The sequence below is a fragment of the Artemia sp. Qi Xiang Cuo genome, chromosome 13 (genome assembly GCF_049724085.1).
Source record: "Artemia sp. Qi Xiang Cuo chromosome 13, ASM4972408v1, whole genome shotgun sequence".
Taxonomy (NCBI): domain Eukaryota; kingdom Metazoa; phylum Arthropoda; class Branchiopoda; order Anostraca; family Artemiidae; genus Artemia; species Artemia sp. Qi Xiang Cuo.
The window spans coordinates 68726961-68742600 of record NC_142806.1 but is presented as its reverse complement, the minus strand read 5'-3'; the positions used below and the strand labels follow the sequence as shown (position 1 = coordinate 68742600).

Genomic DNA, 15640 nt, shown 5'->3' with positions numbered 1-15640 from the left:
GAAGAGTTATCATGGATTTCATCGTTCAAGCCGTTCATTAGGGCTCTGAGAATGCTGCAGAGTTCTTTATTAATTTCCAGTCATCCCTTGGGTCAGCTCCAGGATTAGAAACTGCCTCTGAATAACGAGCAAGTGGATGCCTAGGATATTATTTAAATTGGAACTCGTCTTTGGCTAATCAACCAACTTTTTTCCACTACTGCTTTTGATGCTTTGATTTCCCCTCTCTATCCGATCACTCTCAGAGGAAACGATATAGGACATCCTGTGTGGGTATAGTGTATTCCCATTTAATTCTATACAGTTTCAATATTTCCCAAATTTTTCACCTTATACGTCTTGCTTTAGTAGCACTAGTAGTAGCACCAGCAGTAAAAGTAGTAGCAGCTTCAGTAAAGTAAATAGCAGTAGTCTTAGCTTTAGTGGAAGTAGTAGTAGTAGCTGTAGTAATAATAGTAGCAGTAGTACTAGTATGAGTAAAATCAAATGCAACAGGATGTATACATTGTCTTTTGGTTAGTTCCAAATCCACCATAAGAAGCCCTGTAATTTTCAATTTCAGATACCAAATTCTTCCTAAGATATTGCTGATACACCCTTTTGACAACCTGCACACAGCTGGCATGTTTTGATTCAGTTCACTTCCCTCCCACAAAATTCTTAAAAAATTTCACCTTCATACCCTTAGACACAGTTTTGATAGTTGTCAAAGTAGTAGTTTTAGTATTAATAGTTGTAGTATTAATAGTAATAGCACTAGTACTAGTAGCAGCAGAAGTATTAGCGTATTGCCTTTTGGTCAGTTGAATATTCCTCTCATCATATTCTTGACAGTTCAACTTAGCACAATTAGCTGTTGCCATGACATTGCTGATATGTTCCTTTGATAACTTGTATGTCCATATAATTCTTGAAGTTTTTATCATAATGCTCTTAGCCTTAGAAGTAATTGTTTTGGAAGTAGTAGTTGAAGTAGTAGGAGTATTGAAAGTAGCCGTGGTAGTGGTAGTAATATTAGTAGTAGCGTGCACATTTTGCCTTTCGGTCAATTGATCTTCCCCGTTAAGTTTTCTCAGAAAGTTTCAACTTAATGCCCAAATCCATTCTTGGGGTAAGCTCTTTTGACAATATGTATGCAAATAGTGTTTTTTGATTTAGCTGAAATTTCTCCTCAATATTTTAAATGAAGCAGTGTAGTAGCAATAGCAGTAGTGGCAGCAGTAGTAGTGTTGATGGTTGTAGTAGTTGTAGTAGCTTGCAAATATTACCTTGTTTGGTTAATTGTCCACTACTTTTATCATTTGCTGAAAGTTTCAAGCTAATATAGCCAGTCATTCCAGATTTAAGCCCTTTTGGCAACCCGTATACATATAACATGTTTCGAGTTAGTTCAGTACTCCCTTCAAAATTCTTCGAAATGCTCACCTGATTACCCTTTGTCTATTTGGAAAGTAATAATGATCTTCATGAAAAGTAAATAACATAGGCTTTATGTAGTGGTAGTGGTAGCAGTAGTGCTGGTCGTAGTTGTAGTAGTAGTGGTAGTATGCAAATTTTACCTTTTTGGTCAATTGGTCATCTCCCTTATCATTTCCTGAAAGTTCTAAATTAATATACTCAGTCACTCCTGAGTTAGCCTTTTTAGCAACCTGTATAAACAGAATGCGTTTTGATTTAGTTCAACACTCCCTTCAACATTCCCTGAAAGGCTCACCTGAATGCCCTTTGTCTTTTTAGAAAGTAATAATATTTTTTATGGAAAGCCAATAACATATGCTAAATGTAGTAGTAGTGTAGTAAAGTAGTAGCATGCAAATATTACCTTTTTTGTCAGTTGGTCATCTCTCTTATCATTTCCTGAAAGTTCCAGATTAATATACTCAGGCATTCTAGAGTACACTCCCTTCAGCATTCTTTGAAATGCTTACCTGAATGCCCTTTGTCTGTTTGGAAAGTAATGATAATCATCTAGGAAAGTTAATAGCATAAGATAGATAGATAGATAGATAGATATTTATTGCAAATCAAAAGCCTCTTTGGGCCATGGCAAAAACAAACACAGTTGCATATAAAGTCAAAACACATGATAATAACATGCATAACAATAACTAAACATAGCCCATAGCAAATAAAAATAAAATAACATAAAAATTGCAACACAAAAGCACACATAATACTATAAAACTAACTCACATAATTACACACAATGTCACACACACATAATAATAATAATAATAATAATAATAATAATGATAATAATAATAATCGCGTATTCAAAAGCCTTTCTACAGGGCCATATACACTATCCATCAAATATAACAGGAAAACAAAAGTAAAACTCCCTTCCGCATTTTTATTCCAAACCATAACAAATCTTCTTCACAATAGTTCCTTTCTTATCTTTAGTGCCTGATCAACAAGTCTACATAATCTACACATGAGGCTAGGTACCGTCTGAGACAACATGCCCTGAAGTGAAAAATTACTTTTCCCCAAAATACCTTCTCTCAAATCAGTAAGCCCCTGGCACCGGCACAGAAAATGGTCCAGATTTTCCTCTTCAATATTACAAATGGGACACGTGTACCTAGACGCCGAGAACCCCTTACCTCTCTCAAATACTTTACTCCTCCATCTTAAAGGCAAACAGTTGGCCCGCAGCTGCAACCAATATGATAAATACTTACTTGGTAAATTAAATTTAAAGTAAATCTCCTGGCCAAAGACCTTTTTAACATCCTTATAAACGCTTAATGTCTCGGATCTCTCAATTTCATTCACCCATGTCTGTATCTACTGATCTTCTAATCTTTGTTTAACTATTCCAATTATATCAATCTGACCAATGGCGGGACCTCTACCATAATTCCATATATATGACAATCCTAATATGTCTAATAAAGATTTAACCCTAAACGGCCACGACCTCTTACGCCCTGAAGCAAGTAGCTCTTCATAGGCCTCTCTAATAAGTTTACCTCGTGGTACCTGCACTATCTTCATCCAAAATCTAACTACCTGAACCAGCCTATGTTTACGGAGCGAAAAAAGCCCTAGCTCATCTTTCAAAAACTGGGTATGCGTAGTCCTATGGAGGCCGAAAAGCCTTTTGTAATAAGTTACCTGAAGGGTTTCCAGCTGTTCTGCCGCTTCCATCCCCCATAATTCCCCACCATAATGAATAACTGGCATAATCTTCGTTAAATATTCTCTTAGGCATTGCTAGACTTTTAATACCCATAACTGTACCATTCCTAAAAACCGTCGATGATGCCGCTTTCCCCCTTTTTACTGACTCTTTAATGTGGGCACACCAACTACCATTATTTTGAAATACAAAACCTAAATATTTTGAATTTTCAACTATCTTTATTTCGTCTCCATTAAACATAAACTTACCATTACATTCTTCATCCTTTCTTTTACCAAAAATAAATATTTCTGTCTTCTTAACATTAAGTTGGAGCTTCTTCAGATCTAAGTAATCTGCAACAAGATCTAACAAAATTTGTAATTCATGGGCAGACTTAGCTACAAGTACGCAATCATCAGCTAAAAGCAAAACTGAAAATATTTTTGAACCAAGACCCACTGTCGGAGCCCACCTTCTTTCCAAAAACTTAACTAAATCATTTATAAAAATAGAAAACGAACGGGGGGAAAGAGCACTACCTTGTTTTACCCGTTTACAGTTTCTATATACTCTAAAAAAAACCTGATCTATTACCTTTACTACCGCCTTAGTTCCAAAATACATGCTAGTAACTAACCTCACAAAAATACTAGGTAAATCTATACTTCTCAGAATATCTACCAAAAGTACCCTCTCAACATTTTCAAAAGCTTTTCTTAGGTCTAAAAAGCTACATATAGGCGGCTTATCCCTGCTCCTTACTTATCGACTATAGCTCTAAGCGAAAATGCCCTATTTGGTGTACTATAACCATTCCTAAATCCTCCTTGCTCTTCATTTATAATTTTACTTTTATCTAACCACCTATCTAGCCTCCTATCTAAAATATTTTCTAACACTTTACTAAAAATTGGTGCTAGAGCTATGGGCCTATAGTTCTCATTCCAGCTAGGGCCCCCCTTCTTAAACAGAGGTATAACAACTGAAGTCTTCCATAATTCTGACCACTTACCTGTAGATACAATACTATTAAATGCTATAACTAATATCGACAAAAACACCGACACAAATTTCTTAACAACCCAGGCTGGTATCCCATCCAAAACTTGTGCTGAACCTCCTTTCATCTTACTAACTACTTCTCTAACCTCCTCTCTTGTCACTTCCCCTACTAATTCATAATCATTCTCTTGCAGCGGGAAAATACTTTCACCTGAACATGACGACTGACTATCCTCTTCTAGCCCTTCACAGTCTCCTTCTAAATTCTCAAAATAACCAGGCCACGACTCCGGTGAAGGCGTTCGACCTGAAATATTAGCTCTTTCCTTTCTCATTCTACTCCAAAATTCTTTAACATTCCCTAGTGTAAAATCCTCCATCATCTTTTTCCTTTCTAAACTATCCCATTCCCTACTTTTCCTCTTCAGCAATTTCTTATATTCCCTATTCTTAACTCTATAGAAATTCAACGCTTCTAACCGCAATTCTTCATCCTGGCACTGCCTAACAATTTCTAATTCTGTTTCTACCTCCTGCTTTAACCTTCTACATTCCTCATCATAATATCCTTTATCTCCTGATTTAACTTTCCTTTCTACCGCTTTACTAGACCACTGGTGCACTAACTCACATAACTCGGCAAGGACTTCCTCAGCACCGCAATCTAGATTTCTAATCTCCTCTAATCTATCCATTACTTCCGGTCTCGCTATTATCTCATTCATATTATCAATTTCTTTATTATTCCAATCTTTTTTTAACGGTTTTCGAACTCTAAACTTCTCTTGACAGACTGTCTCATACCTCTTTCCAATACCGCTCCTCTTACCTTCCACCTCTAAACCCAACTCTAACTTAACTGGCCAGTGGTCTGAACCAACTGACTTAAGTACCTCAACATCAACTGATTGAGCTGCAAGCCCACTGTCAACCAACACATAATCTATCAGACTCAGACGAGCTCCCGACATACAGGCAAACACCCCTACTCCCCCATCAGTTCCAAATCTCCCATTCCCAATTATTAGACCATTCTCCGAGCAGAGCTCCAAGAGCTTTCTCCCCCAACAATTCACCCTCCTATCCATATCTCTGCTACTTCTAGGCATTCCATACTCAGATAGAACCAAGTCAGGCACTTCTCGGAACGAAACACTCTCCATTTCTAATAAAGCACCCGTATAAGCGTTAAAATCCCCCATAACAACAAAAACATCCTCTGTAAAATCCCTTCTTAGTCTACTTAACTCTTCAGCCAACACATCCTATGTTTACTCTCTAGTATAGGAACTACTCTGATGTGCTATATACACAGATCCTAAAGTCACCTATTTATTTCTTACTAACTCCAACCGTACCCAAAGAATGTTCTCTGAATTACTAGCAATTCTATGATAACAACGGAAACGAGCTTTACTTAGTAACACGGTTATCCCTCCCTAGCAGTGCATGTTTCTTGCTGGCTTTCGCGCAACATGCTCAACACTAAAACCGTCGAATATCGGAGGGTCACTTGCGCTATGCCATGTTTCAATTAACCCTATAATATCGATTGACTTTAAATCTTCACTAATCTGTTTCCCTTTATTTTTCACACCTTGTGCGTTCCAGCTTACTAAACTTATTCGATGTATATGGCCGGGTTTTTCCTAGTCACTGCGTACCTGTCGCTCTTCGGTATTAGGTGCATCAAAATCTGAATCTTCCGGAGTAATGCGGTAATAGCCACGATATCGGTTACTATAGGGGGTACCTCCACGGGGGCCCCTCGACACGTACCGACCTAACTCTATTTGGCCAACCACCGTGAGCGACACTCGCCTGGAAACATTCCTACTCTTTCCCCTTGATTGTTCTTCAGGACTAATATCTTCCGATAATTTTCGCGTCTTCTTATCATTACCCTTTAATGGAGACCTCGCTAAAATAGTGTCTTTATGGTAGGTTTTACTGCCATATGTAAACAATGGAAGAATTGCCTAACTTACGGCCCTTTCCCTGAAGGTTGTGGGGGTTAGATATTCCCAAAGACATAATTTAAGGCCCTTTCAACAATAATGAAGAAGAAAGATGTTTGAGATTTTTAATTGGATGTTTGTTCTGAGAAGTGATGGGTGCGGGGGAAGGGAAGACTGGTTGTCCTCTAGTCCCTTTTGAATATTAAAAAGGGCAACATAACTTGTGATTTCCAATCAAAATAGCCCCCTCCTAAGTTTATGCAACCCCCCTTTCCATAATAACCTTATATGCCCCTGGGGCATAACTTACAACCCTTGCCCTGAGAACTGTGAGGGGGTTTGAATCTTCAAGGACATAATTACTGGATATTTCAACTAGACTAAACAAAATGGTTATCTCAAAATTCTGATTGGATCAGTTTGGAGAAATGATGGGCGTGGAGGGGGAGGGGGTTTGGTTCTCCTCCAATCTATTTTGCCTATTAAAAACGGGACTACAACTTTCAACTTCCAATCGAATGAGCCCCTCTCGTACTTTTTTACTAGCATCCTTTCTATAAAAACCTTCTATTCCCCCAGGGCATAACTTACAAACCTTGCCCTAAGGGCTCTGGAGGGTTGTCATCCTCAAAGACATTATTTCTTGGCCTTTCAACTAAGCTGAACAAAATGGCAATCTCAGAATTTTGATTGGATGTGTTTGGGAAAATGATGGGCGTTGGGTGGGGGCTTGTTGCCCTCCAATCACTTTTGGCTATTTAAAAGAGCACTAGCCCTTTTAATTTTTAATCGAATGAGTCCCTTTTGAAACTTTTACGACAAATCCTTCTATACGAAGTGACCTTGTTTAAATAAAAATTTATAATACATTGTACCCACATCACTCTTTACTTAGGCAGCGCGATTGCACTGCCTATGATAAGAATCTTCTTGTATTGTTTTAAGCATCCCTGCCATAAAAACTTCAAATACCCCTCAGAAGAACTTACAAACCCCACCCCTAGGCTCTAGCGGTTAGTTTCAGCCCCAAAAGCCTTGTTAGACGATCTTTGGAATATTTTGAATAAAATGACCGTATCAAATTTTTGTATTCGAAATATTTCAAAAAACACGACGTGTTGAGGGGGGGGGGGTAACTGCCTTCCGATCGCTTTGAATCTTAAAAAGGGCACTAGAAATTCAGATTATCAATCCAGCGAGTCCCCTCCAAAGAATTTACACCCAGCTTTTCTATAGAATCCATATATGCCACGGGGTATAACTTACAACCATTCCCTGAGAGCTGTGAGGGCGGGGGTGTCTTCCTCAAAGACATATTTTCCGGAATCTTCAACTACAATGAACAAATATTGCTATCTCCCAATTTTGATTGAATTTTTTTGGGGAAGGATCAGTGTGGGGGGGGGGGGGAGGCTGTTTGCTTTCAAATCACTTTTGACTCTTAAAAAGGGTAGTATAACTTTCAATTTCAATTCAAATGAGCCCCATCCGAAGTTTAATCGACCACCCATTCCGTATAAACCTTGTACGATCCGAGACCATGACTTACAACCCTATCACCAAGGCACTGAGGGGTTGTGTCAACCCTAGAGTCATTGTTTTAGTTCTTTGGGCTATTTTGAGCAAAAGTACTATCTCACAATTTTAATCAGATTCGTTTGGTAAAGAGGGGTAGTCAGGAGGGATGGTAGCTACCCTCCATCACTTTTGACTCTTAAAAGGGAACTCAAACTTCCGATTTATAACCAAATGAGCCTCATCTAAAGTTTATACAGCCATGCCTTCCAGAAAAACCTCAAATATACCCTGGGCATAATTTACAACCCTTGCCCATACGCTCTGGGGTTTGTTTCGGCTCCAAAAGTCTTGTAATATAATATTTAGACTATTTTGAATAAAATATATCTCAAAATTTCTATTAGATACATTGTGGGACAATATGACGTTTGTGTGTGTGGGGGTAGCTGCCCTCTGATCACTTTGAATCTTAAAAAGAGCATTAGAGCCTTAGATTACCGATCCAATGAGCCCCCTCCAAATTTTATATGACCACACTTTCTATAAAAACCTTATATACCCCAGGGCATAACTTACAGCCCTTGCCCTGAGGGCTGGGGGATATATTATCCTCAAAGACATTATTTCCGGACCTTTCAAACACGTTGAACAAAATGTCTCTCAAAATTTTTATTGGAAGTATTTTGGGAAATCATGGGCTTGGGGTGTTTATTTGCCCTCCGATCACTTTCGACTAATGAAAAGGGCACTAATATTGTTAAACCAGCAATGTGTTCTCTTTCTGAATTTCTGATTTCCAATGCTGTTTGCTTTGCTGATGCAGTACAGTTAATTCCCTGTGAAATTTTTGATTCTTTCAGGAATTATGTGAAGCAAGGAGATCCGGCAATGCTTGAAGGCTGTGATGTTGAATGTAAACAAGATCTACTCTGCTCGATGGTGACATCCAATTTCGGAGATCAAACAAATTGTAATGAAATATCAAGAAAGATGAAATTAAACAATTAAATTGGAATACCTTATAATCATGTATCCAATAAAATATACAAATCGTAATCAATTTTACTAGTAAATTTTACTGTTAATAGAATTCTAATTGGTATTGATCCTGAGAATAAATTAAATCCCCTTCTCTCAGCTCTTTAAAAATAGAAATGAGCGCAGGGTTTCCGGAACGTCAAAAATAAACACGCTAAAATCTTGAGAAACAACCACTAGGTGAGCGGGAAAATCATTAAACTTATAATTGACAGCCTTTCTTCTTGAAACTGACAGAAAAAGGTGTAGTTATCAATTATTTATACTTTTGAAAAAGCCTATATTGGTTGTCTAGAGAGAAAGCAGGTATTTTAAATAGTGACCCAGAAATTTTATGCTTGTTGATGATAGTAAGACTGTTACGGTTGAACAGAATTGTTATCAAACTGGGAAACAAACAAAAATATACGGGCCAAAACTACTCCTCTTCTCTCTATGTTGCTGACATGCATTACTAGGGAAAATGCTTAGGACGGAGGGGCAACATAACCTTCCAGGTTTTTACTGATTCCCTTTGTGTGATCAATATATTGATCAATATGATCAATAGCCGGCTTATTTGATCCGATTGTGGTTGCGCGATCCGACTATCTGAACCGACTACGTGATTGGATTATGAGTTAATTGATTTTATTTGATCAATTATTTGAAAAAAACTACGTTTTATAAAGAGTTAAAGAGGCAGAGTTACAAGGTCGACCCTTAAACCGGACAGGGATTAGGAGGCACTGTGAGGGGGCGACCATCCCGCAAATCCACCGCTTTCGCAGCCTTTAGATATAAAAAAAAATTTCTTTAAACTGAAAGTAAGGAGCAACATTGAAACTTAAAAAGAACAGAAATTATTCCGTATATGAAAGAGGCTGTGCCCTCCTCAACGCCTCGCTCTTTACGCTAAAGTTTTTATTGTTTAAAAAAAGAGTTGTGATAAAGTCAAACGTTAGCGTAAAGAGCGAGGCGTTGAGGAAGGCACAGCCACTTTCATATACGGAATAATTTCTGTTCTTTTTAAGTTTTAATGTCGCTCCTTACTTTCAGTTTAAAGAAATTTTTTTTTATATTTAAAGGCTGCGAAAGCGGGGGGTTTGGGGGTGGTAGCCCCCCAACTGTGCCTCCTAATCCCTGTACGTTTTAAGGTTCGACCTTGTAACTCAGCCTCTTTAACTCTTTAGAAAACGTTGTTTTTTTCAAATAATTTCTGCACGTTTTTGCACAGTTTATTACTTATTATTGCTTGACTAACTGTTAGTTGATCGTGTCAGGAGGTAAAGTTTGGGGGCTGGCGCCCCCCAAACCCCCGCTCTTGAAGATTCTTGTGTTGAGGCTTTTAATTCCTGAATACTCAAATCACGTCGTACAGGGTGCCTCCTAATCCCTGTACGTTTTAAGGTTCGAACTTGTGACTCAGCCTCTTTAACAGCCCCCCAACTGTGCCTCCTAATCCCTGTACGTTTTAAGGGTCGACCTTGTAACTCAGCCTCTTTAACTCTTTAGAAAACGTAATTTTTTTCAAATAATTTAAAAAAGAAACTGAGTTTCTTTTCAAAGTATATAAAAAAGTTGCTCTGATGGTGAATCGAACCCGAGTTTTCCGCCTGAAAGTCTGAAGTCTCAGCCGCTGGACTATACAAACACAATAGTAATTGTTGTTTAGCAAATAGAAGGTATTTTCGACGCAAGCAAATTCCCAAAAATCTTGATATGTGGTTTTTGGAAAACAGGGAAGGAGTGATCAGATTGAGCTGAAATTTCGACGATAAGCTCCCAGGCCCCAGGAAAGCTTATCCTCTAAATTTCAGCCCGCTCAGACACCGTTAACGGGGGGGGTTGTGGAGGTAAAAATTAACCTGGGATAATATCGGAAAACGAGGTTTTTCGTAAATGTAAATTCGGGGGATAATTTTTTCGGTCTGAAAATATCAAAAGGCCCTAACAGGTCGAATTCTGCTTCGAATGAGTCCTCATTCAACCGGATCCGTTGCCAACTGTGGCCTGTAGGCGTGGCTAAGAAAAAAAAAAGAAATGAATTTTAAGTGGCTATATTTGGTTTTTTGAAAACAGGGAAGGAGTGATCGGATTGAGCTGAAATTTCGAGAATAAGCTCCCGGGTCCTAGGAAAGCTTAACCTCTAAATTTCAGCCCAATCGGACGTTAAAGGGGGGCTGTGGTGGGAGGGTCCAAACTTCCGGCCCAGTTTACCCCATGAAGATAAAGTCGGAGGAGGATGAAATTTTGCAAGTTTCTTAGTTTGAGCTTGGGCTACAAAATGCAATTACCGCCGTCTCTCTGCGACCTCTAGGACCTGAAATCGCTTAACATTGTGGTGGGTCGCCTCTTTATGGAGGCACACGTGTGCCTCCTTGATAACTGGTTTATCTAATGCCTTACATACTGAAGGAGAACTACTCCTTGTGTTATTTTACTGTAAGAAGCAAGTCTTATCAGGATTTCGTTTCATTGAATTTTAAATTGAATTGTTTTGTTTTAATTTGTTTCTATATATTAAAAAGTCCAGAGCAATGAGTAGTATAAGCCAGGTCATTTCGTATCACATTCCGCTACCTTGCGATCGAGCTTTATTTTTTTTAAATCGATGTTTAGTCCTTGTAGGAGGGTATTGTATAAACTGAGGGATAGAAAGGGGATAGGAATGGATAATAGGAGAAAAAAGTGGCAAATTGTCACTGCGTATAGCGGGTTAGAGGTCGATTTGTAACATTTTTCTTTTTAATAGCTAGAATCCCCTTCACTTTTCATTTCCTAGTATATCTATGCTAAGAGTAAAATTTTTAAGTTTTATAAGTGTGTCCATTACTTGCATATTTCTAGTACCACATCATAGTAAGATTAGGGGGTGGAGTTAGAGTAAGACCATCCCAAACCGACTTATTGTTTACTGTTAAAGCACCGAGGACAGTGAAAATAAATAAATATCTTTAAGCTTAACCCGTCTTTATTCTCTAGAATAGTTCTATTGATTCAGGAAATTATGAAAAAAATTGAAAGTAAGTAACAAACACTCTCTTGAATTCGCCTCGTGGACACACATCATGGAAATTTCATCCAGGAAATTATGAGAAAATTGTAACTAATTGTGGTAATATTATTTTTATGGTATTTAGGTGATGTTGTTGTAGATACCTTTATTCTCCCTTTATAGGAGAGATAAACTCTGGCCCTAAGGTATTTAAACTTTGGTAGCGTGCCTTGAGCTATGACCGGCCTAATGGGGCGTATAAGCTGGGTATGTTCGAGGGACTAAAAGATAGATTGTAGAGAGGTTGGCTATAATACAATACTTTTATTCAGTTAACATACAATATTCCCAGATATATATATATATTCTACTGGGACTGGCTGTCCAAAGTAGACCACAAGTCTCAGAAAACTACAATTATATATAATAAGATACTTTGACACTTACAATGATTCGACAATATTCCAAGGTATTTCTAAATCAACGGACCAGAGGTCAGTCCGGCATAAAGTTAGCATCAATCCCCCTTCCCATAAAATGTATCCTTTATACATTTTTATCAACCACACCTTCCTGTACCCAACCGACCCAACCGACGCAATAAAAAGTGGTATTTCGAAACTTTGTATTTGCGTCTTAATATATTTTTACTAAATTCCAAATTGACTTAAATTAGAAGCTGTACCACAATACTCCCCATTTAAAGAAGAGTTGTCCGAACTCTCAATATTTTACTTTTAAAAACAACTTAATTTTGTTTACAGCTATTATGCTGCCATCTTTTGGTCATTATGTGCATATACCCTCAATGGGTTTCCTTAGGGTCATGTTTCAGGTCCAATATAGGCCATGTACTTTTTTTTGTCGAAGGATTTCAATTTGAAATTCATCCTTGTTTATCTTTTTCTCTGTCGCTAGGACTGAAAAATACTCTTTTTAACCTATTCATATGCATCTTCTGTTTTAGCTTGACCCAAAGCGGCTTAAGCATTATATTAGTGGTTCTGCTTAAATTAGATTTCAAGTTATATTAGAAATGTTTATGAATTATTTGAGTTTAACTTTAATTCCCATTATTAATTTAATTTATCTGTGTGATGTTGTTGATATACCGTTTACTTTTCAGGTATAGAAATGCCTTGGATAAATTACACATAACATTTTTGGTTTTTAAATTTTCACATATTTTTCCAGCACAAAGCATTTTCACATATTTCAATAATATAAAGCCTTGAGGCTATCTAGCACATTCTCTAGGCCTAAATTACGTTCTGATTTTATCTCACTTACCTGATGAACTTGTAGTAAAGTCTGTAATACTGCATACAGTTTCCAAAATATCAGTTGAGCAGGTATGGTTTGGTTTCTGATGGTATGAGATGTTTGAATCAGGATACATTTGAAGTGGCTTGAAAATTTGTTACTTTCCAAAATGCGTCAAAAAATGATTGTAAAAAATGGATCCAAAAGGCTGTTACAAAATCTTTGATTTCCCAAAAAAGGCTAAGGCTGTATCTAAAATAAATATTCACATTAGAATACACATAAAGCATAATTTGTTACCTATATATAGTAAAAAGAAACACTCAAAATTTGTATATATCTCTGCATTCTTTTTTTCTAAACGAAAGTTAATTACTTTTAATTATTTTTTCCTCTTTTTACTCTTAACATATAATTATTAATCACTTAAAAGTCCATCAAGACTTTTATCTGATAAGTGTTAACTGCAATTAAAATATTTACAAAAAAATAACTCCAATATATAGATCTATACACTATAACTGATAACTGTGATTAACCTCTATATAAGGACTTGGCAATAGTCCATATAACATGACTTTGCTATAAAAATTTACATGTTTATATTTTTTTTATATGATAACAATTCCATATTTATTAAGGGTTTTCAAAATATCTCTATAACTGTATATATTTTCTCAACAACATTTGTTACAACTATATTTATTTTACATATACGACTATATACATTTTCTTATCTTTTTTTTACAACTTTGGTTCTACTTCGAAGCACTTTTGTCATTAACTGTTATTAGCCTACTATAAGTCTATCTTTAAATTCGGAATTTCGAGCCTTTTTGCTCTTTTCGAATTTTTAGAAACTTCATACTCTTTTCCAAAGATTTTGTCGGTAATCTCTTTATTTCAGCTTTATTATCCCCTAGAGACGATACGCTCTTTACAGCTTAAACCTGACGTCCTAAAGCATTAGGCGTTAGCCATTGTATCTATTTTTAGGCTCTACACTGAGTTGTGCCTACACTCTGAAGGTTAGGTTACCAGGGTTGCCTTTTAATAGCTCCAATAACGTTTCTAAGTTCTCTTGTCATCAGCTACAGCTAAAGGGACTATTATGAACCTGCACACACAATAATTAATTATATCGTATAGTATTGCCACACTTCTTGATTTGTGGCCACAGTTTTCTCTTGGGCTATTCTCTTATCAAACAAAGTTGCCCTTCTGCAGAAAAATACCCTGCCTTCATGGGTCACAGTAATTTATTTTTAGACATACAAGTGACAATGATTATTTTCACTTTAAATTCCCGACTTTTAGTGGTCTTGTCTTAGGTTTCAACTTCAGCTTTGGTTCTTAAGGCTATTATGTGCCTAATTTTAATTTTTCATGCCATGTTAGTCATTTTTCTGAAAACGACTCCCACATAAAAGAGCAACATTTTTCATGTCTACTTGGAGCATTTCTCCAATATTTCTATTAATCTCGGCCCGAGTTAACCACTGTAACGGTGGCTCCGTAGTATTAATGCTACTTATTTTGTACTTATTTAGTACAATTTTCGTACTAGTCTCGTTCGGTCAGTTCAATATGCGCGTATAACAGAGTTTAACTGACTCCGTTGAATTTCTTTTCCTTTAATTTTGTCTTGTTATATTTTCAACTTGAACCCTTTTTATTCTTCTTTTTGATTATTTAATTCACTGAAGCCTAAGGCTTTTTTTCAAGACTTTTTCAGCTTTTTCATTAAAATAGGTCTTTTTTAAGCCTATATTTATATGTTTCATGTTTTATTCAAAACTTTTACAAGTTTTTATGCTGATTACCCTTCTATGGTCAAATTCATTATCTCTTTATTTTTAAGCGGTGGGGGGGGGGGTGTCTATTGTTGCACCCTGTATTTTTTTGAAATTATTTAAGTTTCTTCGTCCGAAAGTGTTTGTGTTAGAAAAGTACTGTATTTTTTTCAGCTGATTTTTAGCACATTTTTAATTAAGTTTTGCCCCGCATTTGCTAGTTCTCATTTCTTCCTAAAAATGCAATTTTTACGATATACTGGTTGCCAATTTTATCCCAGCTTTAATTAATATTTTATTTGTCAAAGAAAGAGGGACAATAATTCCCATGAAGGCTAAATAATTCTGAACTCGGTGCTCATTATCTGTGGTTTATTGATAAGCTTGAATCTGGGAGAATTATAAGAGTGAATTTCTGTTCATTACTGAAAGTTTTTTCGTTGTGTAATGTTTTATTTTATTTTCAAAGAAAAAGTGGATACGTTTAGTTTGTCTTAGGGTTCAACGGATTGGGCTTTGGGTGTTTGGGTTGGCACAGGTGAAAGCCAATTGTTTAAACTAGGGATCTCCTGTGCCAATTCGTTTTCTCAGATCCAATACATCGCTAGAGTTAAAATTATTACCTTGAACTACTGTGGTTTGCTTGTGACGATGAGGTTTATTTTTGGCTTTTTTAAATGAATTTTGTCGTTATCTTTTACCTCCTAGTAAGTTTTTAGGTTATAATTTATTTTTATATTGCTTTTCGTTTCTTTTACCTAGCACTTTTTTTGCTTTCTAAGCTTATTCTAAGTTTCGCTTAAATCTGTATAGCGCTTAATTGTTATCTTCAATTTTTTTCCTTTTTACCTTTTGTAACCAATAAAAAATTATTATATTAGACTATAACTAATTATAATAAGGTTACAGCCAGCTTATACTTTTTGCGCACTTACTGTAAACCCTTGCTGCATTATCC

At 36.6% G+C, this 15640-nt stretch overlaps 1 protein-coding gene across 1 annotated transcript in view; it reads left to right on the top strand.

Moving 5' to 3' along the window:
* Nucleotides 1-8667, top strand: part of LOC148945588 (sphingomyelin phosphodiesterase-like) — a 262982-nt gene extending 254315 nt beyond the window's left edge. Inside the window, exon 12 of the mRNA XM_089098860.1 lies at nucleotides 8472-8667. Within this exon, the coding sequence (XP_088954986.1) occupies nucleotides 8472-8619 (148 nt within the window). The 3' untranslated portion in view covers nucleotides 8620-8667. The remainder of the gene's footprint in view (nucleotides 1-8471) is intronic.
* The last annotated feature ends 6973 nt before the right edge of the window (nucleotides 8668-15640 follow it).